A 17,251-nucleotide genomic window follows, 5' to 3' on the forward strand; every position below is an offset into this window, starting at 1 on the left:
AGTATACAATAATGAAGTAGAAATATTTACAAGATACATCTATAAGTAAAGCAAATGAGTCTTTTGCTGCTATTATATCATTATGCCCTAAAAGGGGAAGGGGGCAGAATTCTAAGAAGGATGCATGGACGTAATGGTTTATGTTATATTTCTGGATTCCTTTGATTTGAGAAACAGATACATTTTGAAAAAGTACTAAGGTATTTGACTATTTTTTAATCTCATTTGTTCTGTGGTATTTTTAACTGTTGTCAAGTAGCTGATTCCAGATATTTATGGCACGTGACAAGAAGGCTTTTTGATCACTAATAAGGTAGTCACTTGGTCTTCCTAAACTTGTGGTGTTTTGGTCCTATAATATGAGCAGGAATTGGGAATTATTAATGTTGAATATGTTTTTTGCTGGGGCCAATGGCCCAGGTGGAATCATTTATGAGTTACTGAACATAGTGGTTGAGTGAATATAAGATACAGGGTGCAAGTTTGCATCAGCAGTGTTAGTGCATTGAGAAAGCAAGGTTATAAAATGGCAAATTTGTTTGGTTGTACATTATATACATTTAATATTATGTATACGGAGTAAATATGATTAAACCGTGCTGTGATTGTAGATGCAGAACATGTTTGCAATATGGTGACTTTTTGTGTGTCAATGGCATTTTTTGGGGGGGGGGTTGACATTTTAATTGTTATGGTGTTTACTTATGATGTGACTGGAACAGATGTGTCAGACACTGAGGTACACAAATTGCTAAACGTCCTCATTTGATGTGCTATGAGGGCAATAATGTAAGTGGTTGTATCCTTGCAACTCTTGTGTTGATTCACAGTACATGAATTGGATTTATTTTGCAGTTATAGAATAGTTCTTTTGTGGAACACCAGAATGAAGCCCCGTTGGAGATACTGCTTTATCATTTTGATTTAGGAGCTGCTTTTGTAGAAGACCATAGCAACTACAAATATGACAGTATTAGGGCCTACTGTTTTTTCAATGTGGATATTAAACATGGTGAAGAGGAGGATGTAGCCTGGAGCACATGTGAGCAAAGCAGCTGGTAAAAGTTTACACATACCAGGGGAAGGGGTATAGTCTGCTCTGCTGGGAAGGGACATGTCATGTGTAACTTGCCATTCAATCTAACACTGCATTTGGGTGTGGCTGGCATGTAAGCATGCATGTGCCAATCTGAACTACAAGCCTCCCTTCAACAGAGGGTTAGGGTTGTAAGCAAAAACCCCCTAAACTTGTCCGAGATGACTGCACTCCCACAGTACTCTACTCCTAACCTGAGGTGGAAGAATATTCTGATGGGCCCTAGCCCCAGGGGAGAATGCATTGGTTAATAATGTAGCTGGAGGAGATATTAGATGATCAATGAAGGCTCGTGGAGTCCATTATAAATCAATCAACAGGGAGAAAGAAAGTGAGATTAGCCTCATGGTATTCCATAACTAGGAATGTCTTTGCTAAAGATTTAATTTTACACTTTTACAAAACAGTTATCACTTTGAATATAGTAACTATTAAGCAGCCACATTATATGCCAGAGATGCCATGTACAGTTAATTATTGTAAAGCAGAAAGGAGCATTTCTGTGCAAATGTTTAGTGAGATCAAGTAATAACATCATAGCTATTATGTTCATTTACTTATATGATTTTGTTGTGATTCACTGTTATTATTTTATTATTATTACAGCATTTAATAATAAGTTTTTGAAAGAAAATTTTACCCCATCACATTTTATGATTTTAGTTTGTTACTTAAATTTAAGTAATAGAATTGAAAATGGAACTGTGTTAATGTAATGAATGAGTTATTTAAGAGACAGTAGACTGTAAATAAATTACAGTGATTTTTACTAAGGAAATAAGATAAGAGGTCTGAAATGGTATGGATTTGTTTACTTTTATTCATGTGTTTATTTTGGGGGTGAGGAATAATTTTAGATTTATACCAAATGATTAACATGTCAGGGTAGTAGCCTTCAGTAGAATTTAAGACAAAAAATGTGTAGTTCATTAAGTCTTAGAGAGTCTGTTTCAGAATGTTATTTTTTTTTCCTTTTCTCTTTTCTTAGTTGGGTTTTCATTACCCAAGTAATTATGGATAAGAAGTAAAAAAATGAAGAAAAAAGAAACGGCAGGGAGGATAATCATTATATATGGTGAAGATGGATGAGGTCAAAGAGAATAATAGAAGAGTAACATTGCTTACTTTAGAATATCCTGAAGACTTTAACAGGATAATTGTGCTCTGTGCAGTCATACCTGTTTGTATTTAGTTTGGGACAACAGTGTTTCAAACTGGTGCTGGTAGGTTTGTCGTCAATATTTTCTGCACTTGGTTTGTAATTGTTCTTGTCTTCTTTTGTAGCAGGAATATTTTTTTTTTAGTTTTGGTTCAAGTTTACATTCATTTACCATTGTTTGAAAGAGGATGAGTGAGTTTAAACTGTTGACTTCTCATGATTACCAGAATTTATATCTCTTGTCTTAAGTTTTGATATCTGTTGTTTGGTGATCCTTCATGGTGTAATTTTGGTTTTGTTATTGTGTTGAAAAGGAATATTTTGTTATATGTAATATTCACAACTGTGGTGAAAATATCTATTGTGTAGTTGCTTTGAAGACAAATACTAAAGAATTCTTTGTTTTGGGTAGTTCAGCTAACAGGCTAATGTTTTATCAAAGGAGAAATATGTTTGACCTTGACTAACCATGGAGGTATTAAAAGTTTTTCCTAGACCAAATTCTTGTGATATGTCTGTGACAGTTAAGAATGTTATGAAGAGCAGTATCTTCATATCCGGACTATGGCTGAACTATTATTTGTGAAATTATTAATATGAGGTGCAAAGATGATTATGTGAGTCAAATTCAAAACGCTAGTGAGAGAAGGTGGTATTTGAAGTAAAGTCACTGAATTCACACAGCAATCTAATGTTGTGACGTGTGGGTGTTGTGATGAAAAACTGTGTTGTGTGAGTTTAAATATACATAATAATATGTTTCATGTCAACATTGCTAAATTAGGATAATGTAGAGGGTAACAGCTTTTCTAATAATGTGTTTCATTTTTATCTGGCTTTTAGGAATCTTACTGCACTAAACAGCAGAGTTCTGCACGCCAAGAATCTTCCTGAAAATATCTTCCTGAACTACCGTTGCTGGTTCATACTTTGTGTTCTCCTTACATGCCAGTTGTTTATTAATTATGTATTTAAATGAAAAAGTACAAATATATATTTATATATTTGACCAGCAATAAAAACAGCAAATTATTGAAGACTGTGTCATACTAGCAAGGCATTCATGTCTGCACCAGCACTTTAAAATAATGTATGAGGTAATAGAAGGAAACAGGAAGCCGAGGATATTAAGACATTTCTACCCTGATGTTTTTTTCATTGCCACATGTGTCTCCTCTGTTTCCACTGTCTTTAATGCCTATATTGGCCTTAATATGAAAGCCAAATATGACTTTATAATTGTGCAATTTTGATATATCCTGTCTTTCTTGTTTTGCTATAATTTACCAAAAACAGTATTTATATGCACCTGCAAGGGCAAATGTTTACAGATGTTGGTAAAACTGACATTCTTTAGAGATGCAGAGAATGTTGTAGTCTCTATGTTTTGTGGAATGTTTAGAGCATGTTACATTAGTAGATGAAGTGGAGAAACAAAGTTGTGTTTGTCAGAATTACTTACTCTCCGGTTCCTTCATTTTCAAGTTGTAAGTATATGGAATGTATACGATACCTGTAGCTTGGCTGTAAGGTACTTCTCCATGCCAGCTTCCCATTTTGAAAACAATTATTCAGGATTTCTGAATAATGCATGTCAAAAATGTACCAGAAATTCAGCTATACATTTACATTTTGGACTAAGAAAAAGTAGAAGAAATATTAGGTACTACTGAGAAATACAATTTTGAATGTATGCATTCAGATATTAAAAAACATAATTCCTTGAGTGAAGGAATGCAGAATACATTGCCTAAAGAGGAAACTGTTCCTCCATTGTTGAATTATATGTAATACATGCCATGAAACTTAAGAGTTAAGTTAAATCATGTATTTCACAATATTCCAATCCTTATTCAGAGAAGACTGAAGACCTCTTTTGCAAATAAATAAAAGGACATTGTTTTAATAAATTATATAGAATCTGATTTTCAGGAGTTGTGAGTTTTGACATGCTGAGTTTAAAGTTTAGCAACACTACTTTAAGCTACAATCCTATGATTGGGTTTGTAGCTACAGGACTTATTAAAGAATGAATAAGCAATGCTAATTCATTAATACAATGAAATATGTATATAAGGAAGCATCGTATGTAACTACAAACCAAGTCACATAAGAATGGATACTGGATATTTGTATAAAAGAAGTTTAAGCTTAGTAGCATTTTTCTTCTTGTTAAACTATTTGCTTTTGTTTCAGCATTTGTAAAAGAAAAAAAAAAACATTTACTGTAAAATAACAGCAACATTGTTTTGTACTGGTTTTACATAAATAAAGTAACACAAATATTAATAAGTCTTAAATTATCTAACACTCCAGCACAAATGTTAACCAATAGACAGAATCTCCAACTCTTTCCTTAGCCACACCAGGAGCAACATAATCTGGGCATTCCAGCATTTCATGTATACAGTAGTCTTCCTTGTTCATTTTATCAGTAGGATATGTAGTGTGTGTGTGTGTGTGTGTGTGTGTGTGTGTGTGTGTGTGTGTGTGTGTGTGTGTGTGTGTGTGTGTGTGTTGACTTTACTGTAACCCAGTAATCTTCCTTGTCCAAAGTGACTCTTCCTATGTAAATTGATAAATGAAGTCTGAGTACTGATATAGTTGTTTATAGCTTCCAGAAAGTAATCCTGAATGGATGGTAAACCCAGCAAAGGCTGGATCTTTATTTTGTAAATGTTTCATGATATTGCCTATTATATTTTTGCATTTTCTGTCAGATACGTCTAAAGTAATTTACACATGCAAATAAAAAAGAAATTGCATTGCACCTTCTGTATGTCGCCTGATTTACTGCACAACTCTGAGGAGATGGTGGATGTGGCTTACGTATTTCATCAGGTAAGGTACCCCATAACAGATTTCAGATGTAGAATAGAAAGGCAAGTTAAATTATTTAGGACACACAGCCAGTGCAGAAGGCTCTAGAAATGTCAGAGCTCTAGGATTACAGCTCTAGGTCAAATTCTGATGCAGTCTATGCTCAAGGCAAAACACAGCCCCAGAATGTAACCATTCAGCAAATGCATACAAAATCAGTGCAGCATATTCCAGCAAGTATAAGCTGGTTTAGAATTTGGGGGTTCATACCTTAACTTCTGTGCTATCTTTTCTATGGTCTTTCTTCCTCTGTCTGTATAGTCCAATGGAAATACTACTCTAACATAAAACCACTCAAAAAATGGGTAAACAGAATACATAAGAGTACAGCTTGTGTGATATCAGGTCCCAGTATTCAAGGTTTAAAAAGTTAAAGTCATATTTACTATTGCTCTTGTGACCGTAAATAAAACATAAAACCTGCTTAAAATACATGGTAACATAATCGGTGTTACTCTAACCATATTTTACATCAATTTCTTATAGTAAAGTAGTCCACCTTTTTTTAAACCTTGAATACTGGGACCTGATAGGCCAGTATTACAGAGGTTATTTAAACTGCATTTCAAGATTGATTGTTTGTCTGAAGAAGTCCGGATAGGATCCGGACGAAAAGCACTTAACATTTATTTGATTTCACAGTCTTGTTTTTGTACGTTCACGGTCTCTGTTTTAGTACTTTTTAGTACTTTTTACATGGTTTACGTTTTATTTTTAACTTGAATAAAGCTCTGGGGAGTATCTCTGCCGTTTGGAGTCCAGTGCTTTTGTGGATTTCTTCAGCTACTGCCAGCAAAGGATTGTGAATGATAGCTGAAATTGGGGGGGCATTAGTGTCAGTGACATAAGTACAGGCTAAAGAAAAAAGGGCACTGGTTGCCAGATCTGACAACGAACCTGTATTTAACTTTTATCAATATGCACAAAGAACCAAGTACTGTTAGATATAAAATCTGAAGAGGACTGTTGTATTCATATATGTTAGACAATGGGGCAGCCATTAATGTATTAAACAGGTAAGTAGAAATAATAGTACAATCTACTACTTAGATGATTTTTTTTGTGCATTAAGAGTAAGTCAAATTATGTAGTCATGCACTGCATAGTTTCAAAAAGAGTGAATATAGAGCTAAAAGTACTGTTGACCCAGAAGAAGCTTGCGGGGTCTGCAATATGCAGTTCATTTCATTTTCAGACATAGACCGCAAGACAGAGGCTCCTTAAAAACATAAGTGAATAAATCAGAGAATGCACTGAAAGAAATCATAGCATCAAGAAAAGCAACACTGGCGCTTCTCCAGGCTCTGACATGTTTACAAAACTCTGCCTGTGAGTGATATGAATGGATAGATAATTTTTGAGAAGGATTACATTTATAAGGACAGAATGCAATAAATTGTAACAGAAGATCTGAGTAAAGGATCTGAAGAAAATTTGGGGGTCTGATCTTCCTGGAATACTTCAATGAGGCTAGGCTGCAGTGTGTCAGGTAAATGTTTTTGGTCAAAAAATGGAAATGTGCAAAGATTCAGCAGGTTGCGTTAGAATTAGAAGATATTGTGGAGTAATAACTTAACTTCAGGGATTATTTCTGAGTTAGAATTTTTCCAGTAGTCATAACTACAGACCTCCATGAGAAACAGCTTATAAGTAGTGCCATATAAGTTAGTTTGGAAAAATCAGTACACATTGTAAATAACCAGCTAGGGGAAGAGAAAAATGGACATAATAATTAGGCATTTTTATACTACAGTGACTTAGAGTTCGTCAGATATATAGTTTGGTAAGTCCTGATGTTGGGGGAGGGTGACATAATGGTTAAGATGTTTACCTTGCAGACGCAAAGCGCAAGGTTTGATTTTCATATGGGATAATTGGCTAGGCTTAAAATGTCCCACACCTTTGAACCTTAGATGACTCTCTTGCTTAATTATACTGAGAGCAGATCAGGAAGTTGGCAGCTGGGGCTTTGGCAACACCAGTCTGGGTCCCACAGCATCTCCATATATTCCAGGAAATCAGATGTGGAGTTTTATTTTAAATTATTTGTCTTAGATATGGGTATTATACAAAATCTTTTGGCAAGGCAATGTAGGACTGAAGAGAGGAATTACAATGACCAATTCCACTGGCACAGCTCATAGTTTATACATTAGTACTCTATAACACTGGAGGAAAAGTGGACATACAAATTGCAGCCATCAGTTGGTTTCAGTGTGGGCCATGACTATGGAGGCATTACAAGTAATAAAGACAAGAGACAAAATCCAAAAGTGAAGAATAAATGATGGACAGTTAGCCCAAAGGTGTTTAAAAGCATATGGGAATTACTTATCAAGGTTTTCATGGACGATTATGACACAGTGAGTTTGCTTCATAAATGCATTTCTTGGACTTCTCAGGGTAATGAAAATAGAGCAACCTGGTAAGATAATAATAAAGACCATGACTTTACCAGATGAAGATATCAAGGTGTCAAAGGACATGGTCTATGTGTATTTTGTTAAGTCAAAGACAGATAAAGAGGACATTGTATAGACTGAATTTCCATTGTAAGGCATAATGAGACAGAATATCACGTAAAAACAGGGACTGTTATTCTGTCGTTGTCAATGCATTCCAGACATTATTCATCAGCTGAGGGCAGTATTGCACATGGAAGTCAAGGCCACTGGTCTGGACGCTAGAAAGTACATACTGCATTCTTTCCTCATATGATTAAACTTATGCTCTTTGGAGAGACACCATCTGATATTATTAAACAGGTAAGATGACAGAAGTCCAAGACATACAAATTATATTTACAGTGTTCAGATGAAGAAATCATTCCCCACAAAGAATGAAGAGTGCCGAGAAACACCAACAAGTCAAATGCAGAAATAAAAAGTATCAGCACTAAAACACGGCAAAGGTAATGGTGTAAAATCACAAGCATTTAATAAAGACAAGTAGCCACTATCTCACCATAAAAGGTGCTTCATCAGACCATTAAAACAAAAATACATCACAACTCATATAAAACAATTCAAATTACTACAAACCAATAGCAAAATGTCTCAATTAGCAACATCCATTCAGATAAATGAATCAATAAAACATAACTTACATCACCTAAACTACCCTCTGGATTTCAGTACAGGTCTGAAAGAGACCCTGCCATTGAGCCATGGGAGTTTATCTGCTTGGAGTTTAATTATCCAATCCAATTCCTTTCTCTCTGTATGGCTTCTAAAATCTCCCAGTTGTGTGTCTTTCAAAACTTTTTCTGTCATCATAAAACTAAATCCTCCATCAGTTCCTGAATGATATGCTCCAACATGCCATTGACCATATATCTTTTCCCTGTACTCCTGAGGATAGAGCCACAAATATGCAAGAGTTCTACCCTGTAGCACACTACCCTGAAATACTGTGTGCCATAGATTATACCCATATAGAAATCAAGGCACCACCCAGGAAACAGGGAAGAGTCTACATAAATAGAAAGGGCTTCCATTCCATTAACTGCCAAGTGTAATGCAAAAGGAATTATCTTCAATGTGTGTGCTGGCAACCAAGGCAGTTACCACAATTCATATATCTAGCACACCTCCCAACTGTATCAGATGTTCATTAGGGGTGATGTCCCACAGGTGAGTGTGTGTGTGAGTAAGAAAGAGAAATGGGCAGATATTTGATTTCAGTAAAGTAACAAATGGCCACTGAGACAGAATAAGCTTTAAGCCTCATGGCTGAACCATGCAACTGTTGTGGGTGTGATTGTATGGACCTTCCAGGTGAAGTTGGTATGTGAATGTCTGCAAGAACACAGCCAAGCTCTGTGCTAGCTTTCTGTATAGGTATGTCTGACAGGTGTAAATTGTGCATGGTAGGGGTGGCAGTTCATCATTGTAGTACCCAACAATGAGAACAGGCTGTGCCAGGAGTTGCACTGGCACTTCCATGCCCATGGCAGATGCAATGCTGCAACCTGAATGTGACTGATGTCTACTAGACAAGCTCTTCTTACAAGGATGCCCAGGACCACAACCCCATGGCCTTCCATGTCTGGGTATGGACACTTCAACCACTGATGGAGCAGTGGAATTAGTGCCACTATGGGACCATGATTGGGTGCGGCCACAACAGCTAACATTAGATGATGTGGCTAACCTATACCCACGTGGATGCCATTTTCCTCCCAGAAGATGTTCCATCACAGACACTACCCATTCCAACATGTCATTCATCCAGTCCATTGAACTGACAACATGGTGGAGGCAGTCATGCATGTCAACCTGTGCCACATTTACAACCCTAAGCATTTCTCTGGAAGACCATTTGGAATGTGCCTGTACCTCCATGATGGCCCTAAACACATGTTGAGTATCACGGGAAGACACACCTGGATCAGATGGAGCATGGATAGCAGGCCTCATCGGAGCATCACCAACAATCTTCCTTTCTCGCACCTCACCCACACTTTGGCTATGGCCAGAATCAACAGGCAAAGAAGCCACAGTAACCACACTAACCTGATCGAATGTCTCACCCTCCACCTGCCCAATATCTGAAGGCTCACTGGAATGGGTTGGCATAGGCCTACTGGCTGTGTCCAGTGGAATTACAGGGGATGGCTGAATGTAAACCTCAGTGTCAGATTCAGTCTCTGCACCCCCTTGACTGTGCCTCTGTTTGGCCACCATCATCATCAGAGTGCTGATACTCTGACATCAGGTGGTAAGAGTCCTACACTTCCACTGTCAGGATCATCTGTGATAATAAGCAATAAACACAGGAAAGAAATTAATACCTACACTACTATAGTCCAAGATATGCTAACAAACTAACAATGGTACCACTATTACAGACAGTACAGCAATATAGACAACAGTCCTGACACCCACATCACAAAATAAATATTTCTTTGAATTGCTCATCAGTACTGACATAAAAATGTTTGGTTTGCCATGTGCAGATGAATGTAGGCTTCCTATGGAGGATGCTCCTGGAAGAAGTTAAGCAAAAGGTAAGGACACTGTCATCTCAATGAACAGTAACACAATAACACAGGGAGTTAAAAATGTTTTTCCCATTATATGCCCATTAATGATATTTTAACAAGAACTTGGATGACATGACTACCCCAAGCCCATGTGTAATCAACCAGAATGTGTTTTAACTGTATCCATCTACAACTATCCCCCCCTAAAAAAATTATGTTAAACAGAAGTGAAGTATTGCTGTCAGTATTTCACTGTACAAGAACTATTTAGCAGTTGAGATAGGTAAGCATACCTAAAATGTTTTCCTTTGACATACTTGTCCTCCCTGAAACAGCAGCACCAACATCAATGACATGCTATTGTGTACTTTCCACAGAGATGTCTGAATCTGTGATGGTGGACAGGAGCTTTTCATTTGGTGTCACTAGAGGCTTTATAGCACCCCCCCCCAGTAGCCATCTATTCATGATCCATTGCAGCTACTATCTGCGGCCAAATTTGTATTCTGCCAGACATATCCCCATGTACCTTCCCAAGCAGATAGGCACCATGTTGCCTAAATGCTTCCACAATGACTTAATTCTCCGGGTCACTGAAGGGGAGTTTGTGGGAATTGGGATGCCTGGATGCCATAGTTGTAGGTGACATAAAACATGAAAGAAGGATATAATACACATAAATATCACATAAATAAAAATCCTGCTTAGACATAACACATAAATGGTAGTATTTCACTATTACCCACTGGAGAAACATAATACAGCCAAGATATTCAAATATATAAAAAAAAGGAATTATGTGGTTGTAACATATTACAATCACACACAAGCAAGGTTGGATCCAAAACAAGGAGAGTAACAATAACAAATTTTGTTTGGGCCAACACAGAAATGGAACTTGGTCCCCCCCCCAAAAAAAACAACAGTCAAATGACACATTTTGCTAACAAGCCATCAGTGAACTGCTAAAAGTAATAAAATATTCACTAAAACATGTGTAAACATTTACCACAGAACTTTCAATTTTATGCAATTGCCAATCATGTCTACCTTTGGCCAGCACTCACCTAGAGGTGTCTATGGGCCATTGAAGAAGGCTAACACCCCCGTGTCATTGACAATATATGACATTTGCATTTAACAATAGAAGAGTGTGAAGAGAAAAACAGTTGTAACATTAGCATTTGTGATGATGGTTAATAAGGCTGTGCATCTGAGAAAGTGAAATGCCCTGAAAAACACACCTATGCCATCAATACACTACTAAGAAATGTATATATATATATATATATATGTGTGTGTGTGTGTATGTGTGTGTGTGTGTGTGTGTGTGTGTGTGTGTGTGTGTGTGTGTGTGTGTGTAGCATTTGCTAATGCATATCTATCTATATCTATACACACACACACACACACACACACACACATATATATATATATATATATATATATAAAATAGATTTTTCTTAGTGAAATTTCAGCATATCCAGTATATAACTGAAAAATGTAAGCATACCTTATCAAAATCAGTAGTCTTCTGTGCAAATAAATCCCAAAGTAATATCTTCTGTGTTATCCACATAAACACATCTCCTCACCTTCAGGTTCCATAGCTACACACTTCCCTTTTTATAGCGTAGATTTAGGGCTGTAAGCACAGTGAAGATGCAAATAAGGTGTGAACTCCTTAGAACTGCTGAATCCCAAATACCTGGCTCCATGTCACAGATTTAAACATAGTGCAGGCACTCCTCATTGTTTGTTTCTGATGGATTATAACTGTGAATCATTAGTGGTAGGGAGAGGGAAAACACAACAATAGTTCAGACTATCCACACAGCTGTCTGGATCTGTGATGGTGGACAGGAGCTTTTCATTTGGTGTCACTAGAGGCTTTGTAGCACCCCCCCCAGTAGCCATCCATTCATGAGCCATTGCAGCTGCTGTCCTCCGGGCCCATGAAATCATGTCAGTGGCCTTATGGCACACCTGATAATATGTCCTGCTCTGGCCACCTACTGTGTTCACATCAGCGACTATCTGCGGCCAAATTTGTATTCTGCCAGACATATCCCCATGTACCCTCTCAAGCAGATAGGCACCATGTTGCTTAAATGCTTCCAGAATGACTTAATTCTCCGGGTCACTGAAGGGGAGTTTGTGGGAATTGGGATGCCTGGATGCCATAGTTATAGGTGACATAAAACATGAAAGAAGGATATAATACACATAAATATCACATAAATAAAAATCCTGCTTAGACATAACACATAAATGGTAGTATTTCACTATTACCCACTGGAGAAACATAATACAGCCAAGATATTCAAATATATAAAAAAAGGAATTATGTGGTTGTAACATATTACAATCACACACAAGCAAGGTTGGATCCAAAACAAGGAGAGTAACAATAACAAATTTTGTTTGGGCCAACACAGAAATGGAACTTGTCCCCCCCCAAGAAAAACAACAGTCAAATGACACATTTTGCTAACAAGCCATCAGTGAACTGCTAAAAGTAATAAAATATTCACTAAAACATGTGTAAACATTTACCACAGAACTTTCAATTTTATGCAATTGCCAATCATGTCTACCTTTGGCCAGCACTCACCTAGAGGTGTCTATGGGCCATTGAAGAAGGCTAACACCCCCATGTCATTGACAATATAGGACATTTGCATTTAACAATAGAAGAGTGTGAAGAGAAAAACAGTTGTAACATTAGCATTTGTGATGATGGTTAATAAGGCTGTGCATCTGAGAAAGTGAAATGCCCTGAAAAACACACCTATGCCATCAGTACACTACTAAGAAATGTATATATATATATATATATATATATATATATATATATATATATATATATATATGTGTGTGTGTGTGTGTGTCTGTGTGTGTGTGTGTATGTGTGTGTGTAGCATTTGCTAATGCATATCTATCTATCTATATCTATACACACACACACACACACACACACACACACACACACACACACATATATATATATATATATATATATATATATGTAAATAAAATAGATTTTTCTTAGTGAAATTTCAGCATATCCAGTATATAACTGAAAAATGTAAGCATACCTTATCAAAATCAATAGTCTTCTGTGCAAATAAATCCCAAAGTAATATATTCTGTGTTATCCACATAAACACGTCTCCTCACCTTCAGGTCCCATAGCTACACACTTCCCTTTTTATAGCATAGATTCAGGGCTGTAAGCACAGTGAAGATGCAAATAAGGTGTGAACTCCTTAGGACTGCTGAATCCCAAATACTTGGCTCCATGTCACAAATGTAAACATAGTGCAGGCACTCCTCAGTGTTTGTTTCTGATGGATTACAACTGTGAATGATTAGTGGTAGGGAGAAGGAAAACACAACAATAGTTCAGACTCCTTTACCTCCAGTGGTTGTGTCAGCCAGGTTAGGCTTACAAAGTGAAGAACTAATTGTATCAGGGTTATAAATGTAAGTAAGCAGCACACTTTTCACAGTTTCTGTTCAGAAACATCTAGCATCTCCTTAATTTCTTGCTAACTGTATATTATTGCCATTTAATATCCTCACACATTTTAAGGACAATGATACTGAATGCCTTACAGACTGCATATCTCAGATTACTGGTCAGATAAGACAAAAATGAGCAAACAAACACAGAGAGATAACATAGAGTTGCATGTATGTAATCAGTAGTCAAATGGTTGTGTGATCACTCAGTGCACTACATCTGAAATTAATGCATGTAGAAACATTTTGTTAATGTGGATGGTGTTGCACTTGCTTTGTGTACACAATGATTTTCATTCTCTGCTGCAAAGCTGTTTCTGTGGCAAAGAGTAATAGGACCCCCTTACTGTGTTTTGAAGGTTCATTGCAGTGTGAGTTCAAATCCAGACCTATGTGAAAATATTTCATTTTACCAACATAAGTTTTCTGTAGTGTTGCTTATGTAATAGATTTGTTTTCTTGCTTTCTCAAAATGTTCCTTTTTTTTATTTTTCTAATGCCAGTGTTTGTGCAGTGCATGGCTTAATGCAAACAGGGAAACGGAGAAACACAACAGATGTCATATTTAGCTGTGCTTATCTTGTTTGTGCAATACTTAGCAGTGTGCAAACCTAGACTAGTGGCCCACCCAGGAAGTAGGCTGTCAACAGTTTCAAAATGGATACATTCTATTCATTCTGTTGGACACTGCGCAAACATGCTAAGTGACATTGCATGGGGGTTAACACACAGACGTTAAGAATGAATAGGTAATCATGCAACTGTTATTTAACTATTCCTTTGGCAGCAGGTGTAAGTGTAGGACTGTAATACAGATGGTTCTGGGTTCTAATACAGGAAGTGCAAAATATTTTTACTGTTGTGATAGTTCAGTTTATAGTAACGAACAGGAAAATATAACTGTGACATCAATTGTAAGTGTAGGCTGCCCCCCCCACACACACACACACACTCACACACACACACACACACACACACACACACACACGGTCCTGGGTTCTAATACATAAACTTCCAGGCATTTTTACTGTTGTTCCATTTCACATTATAATAAATATCACTTATAACACTTTATACATAATTATAAATAGCGGAGCTGATATGAATTATATATATGAATGATAAGACACCCTTACTGTGTTTTGAAGGTTCAGATGTATGATTTGGGGTATACTGTCTACTATGTTTCTGTAAGTATAATTCTGTTATCTGGATATGGATGGCCTTCACACTTAAATAAGACACATACACAAATGAATGTATATATTATGACTTTGTCAGGTCACACTCAAACTGTCATCTGTATTTATAAATGATTCATGACTCTGTGCGAGAAGCACTTCTGTGGCAAGTATGGAAAATCACCATTGTAGAAGAAAATGTTTTGTACTTTATGAATAGGTTTGAATCCCACACTGTAAAAATCAGTTTTAACAGTGTGTAAAGCCAAGCAAACCCGTGTTAGTTCATGAAATTTATGCCCCCAGTGCATGTCAGTAAAGATAAATCACCTAACACTTACAGTAGCAGATGCCCCCAAACTAATGTCAAGTGTTAGATTAACCTTCCAATTTCAAAAATTGCTTTCCTCTCTGCTTGACACTGTTTCTCTACACTTAACATTGTGCAAACATGGTTGGCGTTGTTTCTTGTGTTTGCCTACTACCAGTAAACACGACAATAGGAACTGACAGGAAATCATTATTTGCTGTTGCACTGCTTTGTAATTAGACATGTCTGGTGTTAGAGGGGGAAAATGCCCAATTTTGGGCACAGAGGTGTGGTGTTGAGGAGTCCAGAATATTTACTGGACTCCTGGTATAGCTCCAGAGCCAAAGGCCGTTTCAGAGGGACTATTGTGGCTCCCAGTACATGTCTGAGGCTTGGAATAGTCTGGCCGAGGCTGTATCCAGTGCAACTTGCATTCCATGCACTGGATAACAGTGTAGACACCACTTCAACAACCTAAAAAAGGTGCAAGAGGGATACACTCATCCAGTTGTTTTTATGAGTTTCAAACTAGTGACATCCCACAGTTGTGTAAGCATGCTAATAAAAACTTATAATACATAGAAACCTAAATATAGGCAAGACTGGTATGCATAATTCTCTTCTGTTCTTTTCTTTACACAGCTGATTCTGAAATAGTTGTGAATAGGCAAGCCCATGCTGATCGTCTGAAGAGACTGAGGGTAGCAAGTGGTATGTATGCAGCACAACAGAAGTATTATTGTAGCTTTAAAAGTTAAAGAAAATGTTTTCTATTCTATGCAGTAGTAGCAAAGTAAGCATGCATATCCTAACTGTAAAAGCAAGTATGCATACATAAATGTGTAGTACAAACCACCTTTAGAAGTCAAGTGTAAGACTGTAGTCAGAGGTTGTGGGTTCAAATACTACTAGTAACTGTACAATACTGCAAATCTTTAATAATATTGCATAAATAAAATTCTACATAAGTGTAATAAATGCCCTGCTGTTAACTATAATCTGTATATTTGGACCATACATAAGTACAATATCTGCACATTGCAAGGATTTCTTTGAGAAATCTGTAATTATAGTTTGCAGTTATTAGGAAGTATACTTAAATGTAAAACCTTGGATAAAATAGTTGTATTATTGTGATAATGCATTGTATGTCACATACGATGGTACTAATTTTCTCTCTTTTTTCTCTCACACTAACCCGTATCTGTTTTTTTTTATTTTCTATTATGTGGCATCATAACATCTTTATGTCATCCATCTGTAACAAATCACTAAGTGCTTCACAGCACAGCTAGGTAGATCAACCCAAGTGGTTCAGCCTACCCCTGATCCACTTGCTCCAGCACTAATGCCCAGTACATCTGGGACCCAATCTGGCAGTACTGCCTCTGCTGCCCTTGCACTACCTGCACCATCAGGTAGCACTACCCTGGCAGCAGGTGTTGTGGTGGTAACCTCCAGGATTACTGGTAGAGGTGGGGATATCATCACCCACCAGGAGATGCCAGGATTGGTGCATAGGGTCGTGCACTGCACCATTAGTGTACGCCTATGCTGGACAGAGAAGCTGCTTTCCTCTTGGTCTATAGGAGGAGAAAATGTCAAACACTCCAGCAGCCAGAAGAGTAAAGGGACAGTGATGCAGTCATACTGGTGAGAACTAGATTCTCATTGTCCCCATGTTTGATGGGCATGGGCTTGCATTGTCCCCTCCCTCGTCCCAATCATGGTGTCCCCCAACCTTTTGTGTCCCTCACCATTCCTGTATCTTGTCTTGTTTGCCCTGTTTGCTTGCATGTGCTTCCTCACTTACCCAACTTACCTGACTCAGAAATACCTATGACCCTTACCCAGCACTCATCTCTTACTGAAGTTTAAAAAAAAGTGCACCTGTCCCACAAAATAATATCATCCCATACATAGCTTTCCATTTCACACACATGTCTTCTTGACACACTTGATTTGGTCCAACTGGCCATACAACATGATTGCACTGTTGTCACCCCTCTTTGTGAAGGCGATAGTCCAAATTCAGCTAATATTCTGTACATGTTTTCAGTTTACAATGTTGAAGAAATTGATAGCTATGGTTCTTTCCTACCTCTCTCCTGCACAT

The 17,251-nt window shown here is 37.3% G+C and overlaps 1 protein-coding gene across 10 annotated transcripts in view; it reads left to right on the forward strand.

Annotated features, from left to right (window-relative positions):
* The window catches only part of OSBPL5 (oxysterol binding protein like 5), a 1,550,034-nt gene extending 1,545,009 nt beyond the window's left edge, over positions 1-5,025 (forward strand). For all 10 annotated transcript variants that reach the window (XM_044059004.1, XM_044058998.1, XM_044059002.1 and 7 more), the window contains one exon: positions 3,099-5,025. In XM_044059004.1, coding sequence (XP_043914939.1) covers positions 3,099-3,234 — 136 coding nt within the window. In that variant the 3' untranslated portion in view covers positions 3,235-5,025. The remainder of the gene's footprint in view (positions 1-3,098) is intronic.
* The last annotated feature ends 12,226 nt before the right edge of the window (positions 5,026-17,251 follow it).

The sequence above is a fragment of the Protopterus annectens genome, chromosome 17.part0, assembly GCF_019279795.1.
Source record: "Protopterus annectens isolate FY-2018-M chromosome 17.part0, PAN1.0, whole genome shotgun sequence".
NCBI classification, from domain to species: Eukaryota; Metazoa; Chordata; order Ceratodontiformes; family Protopteridae; genus Protopterus; species Protopterus annectens.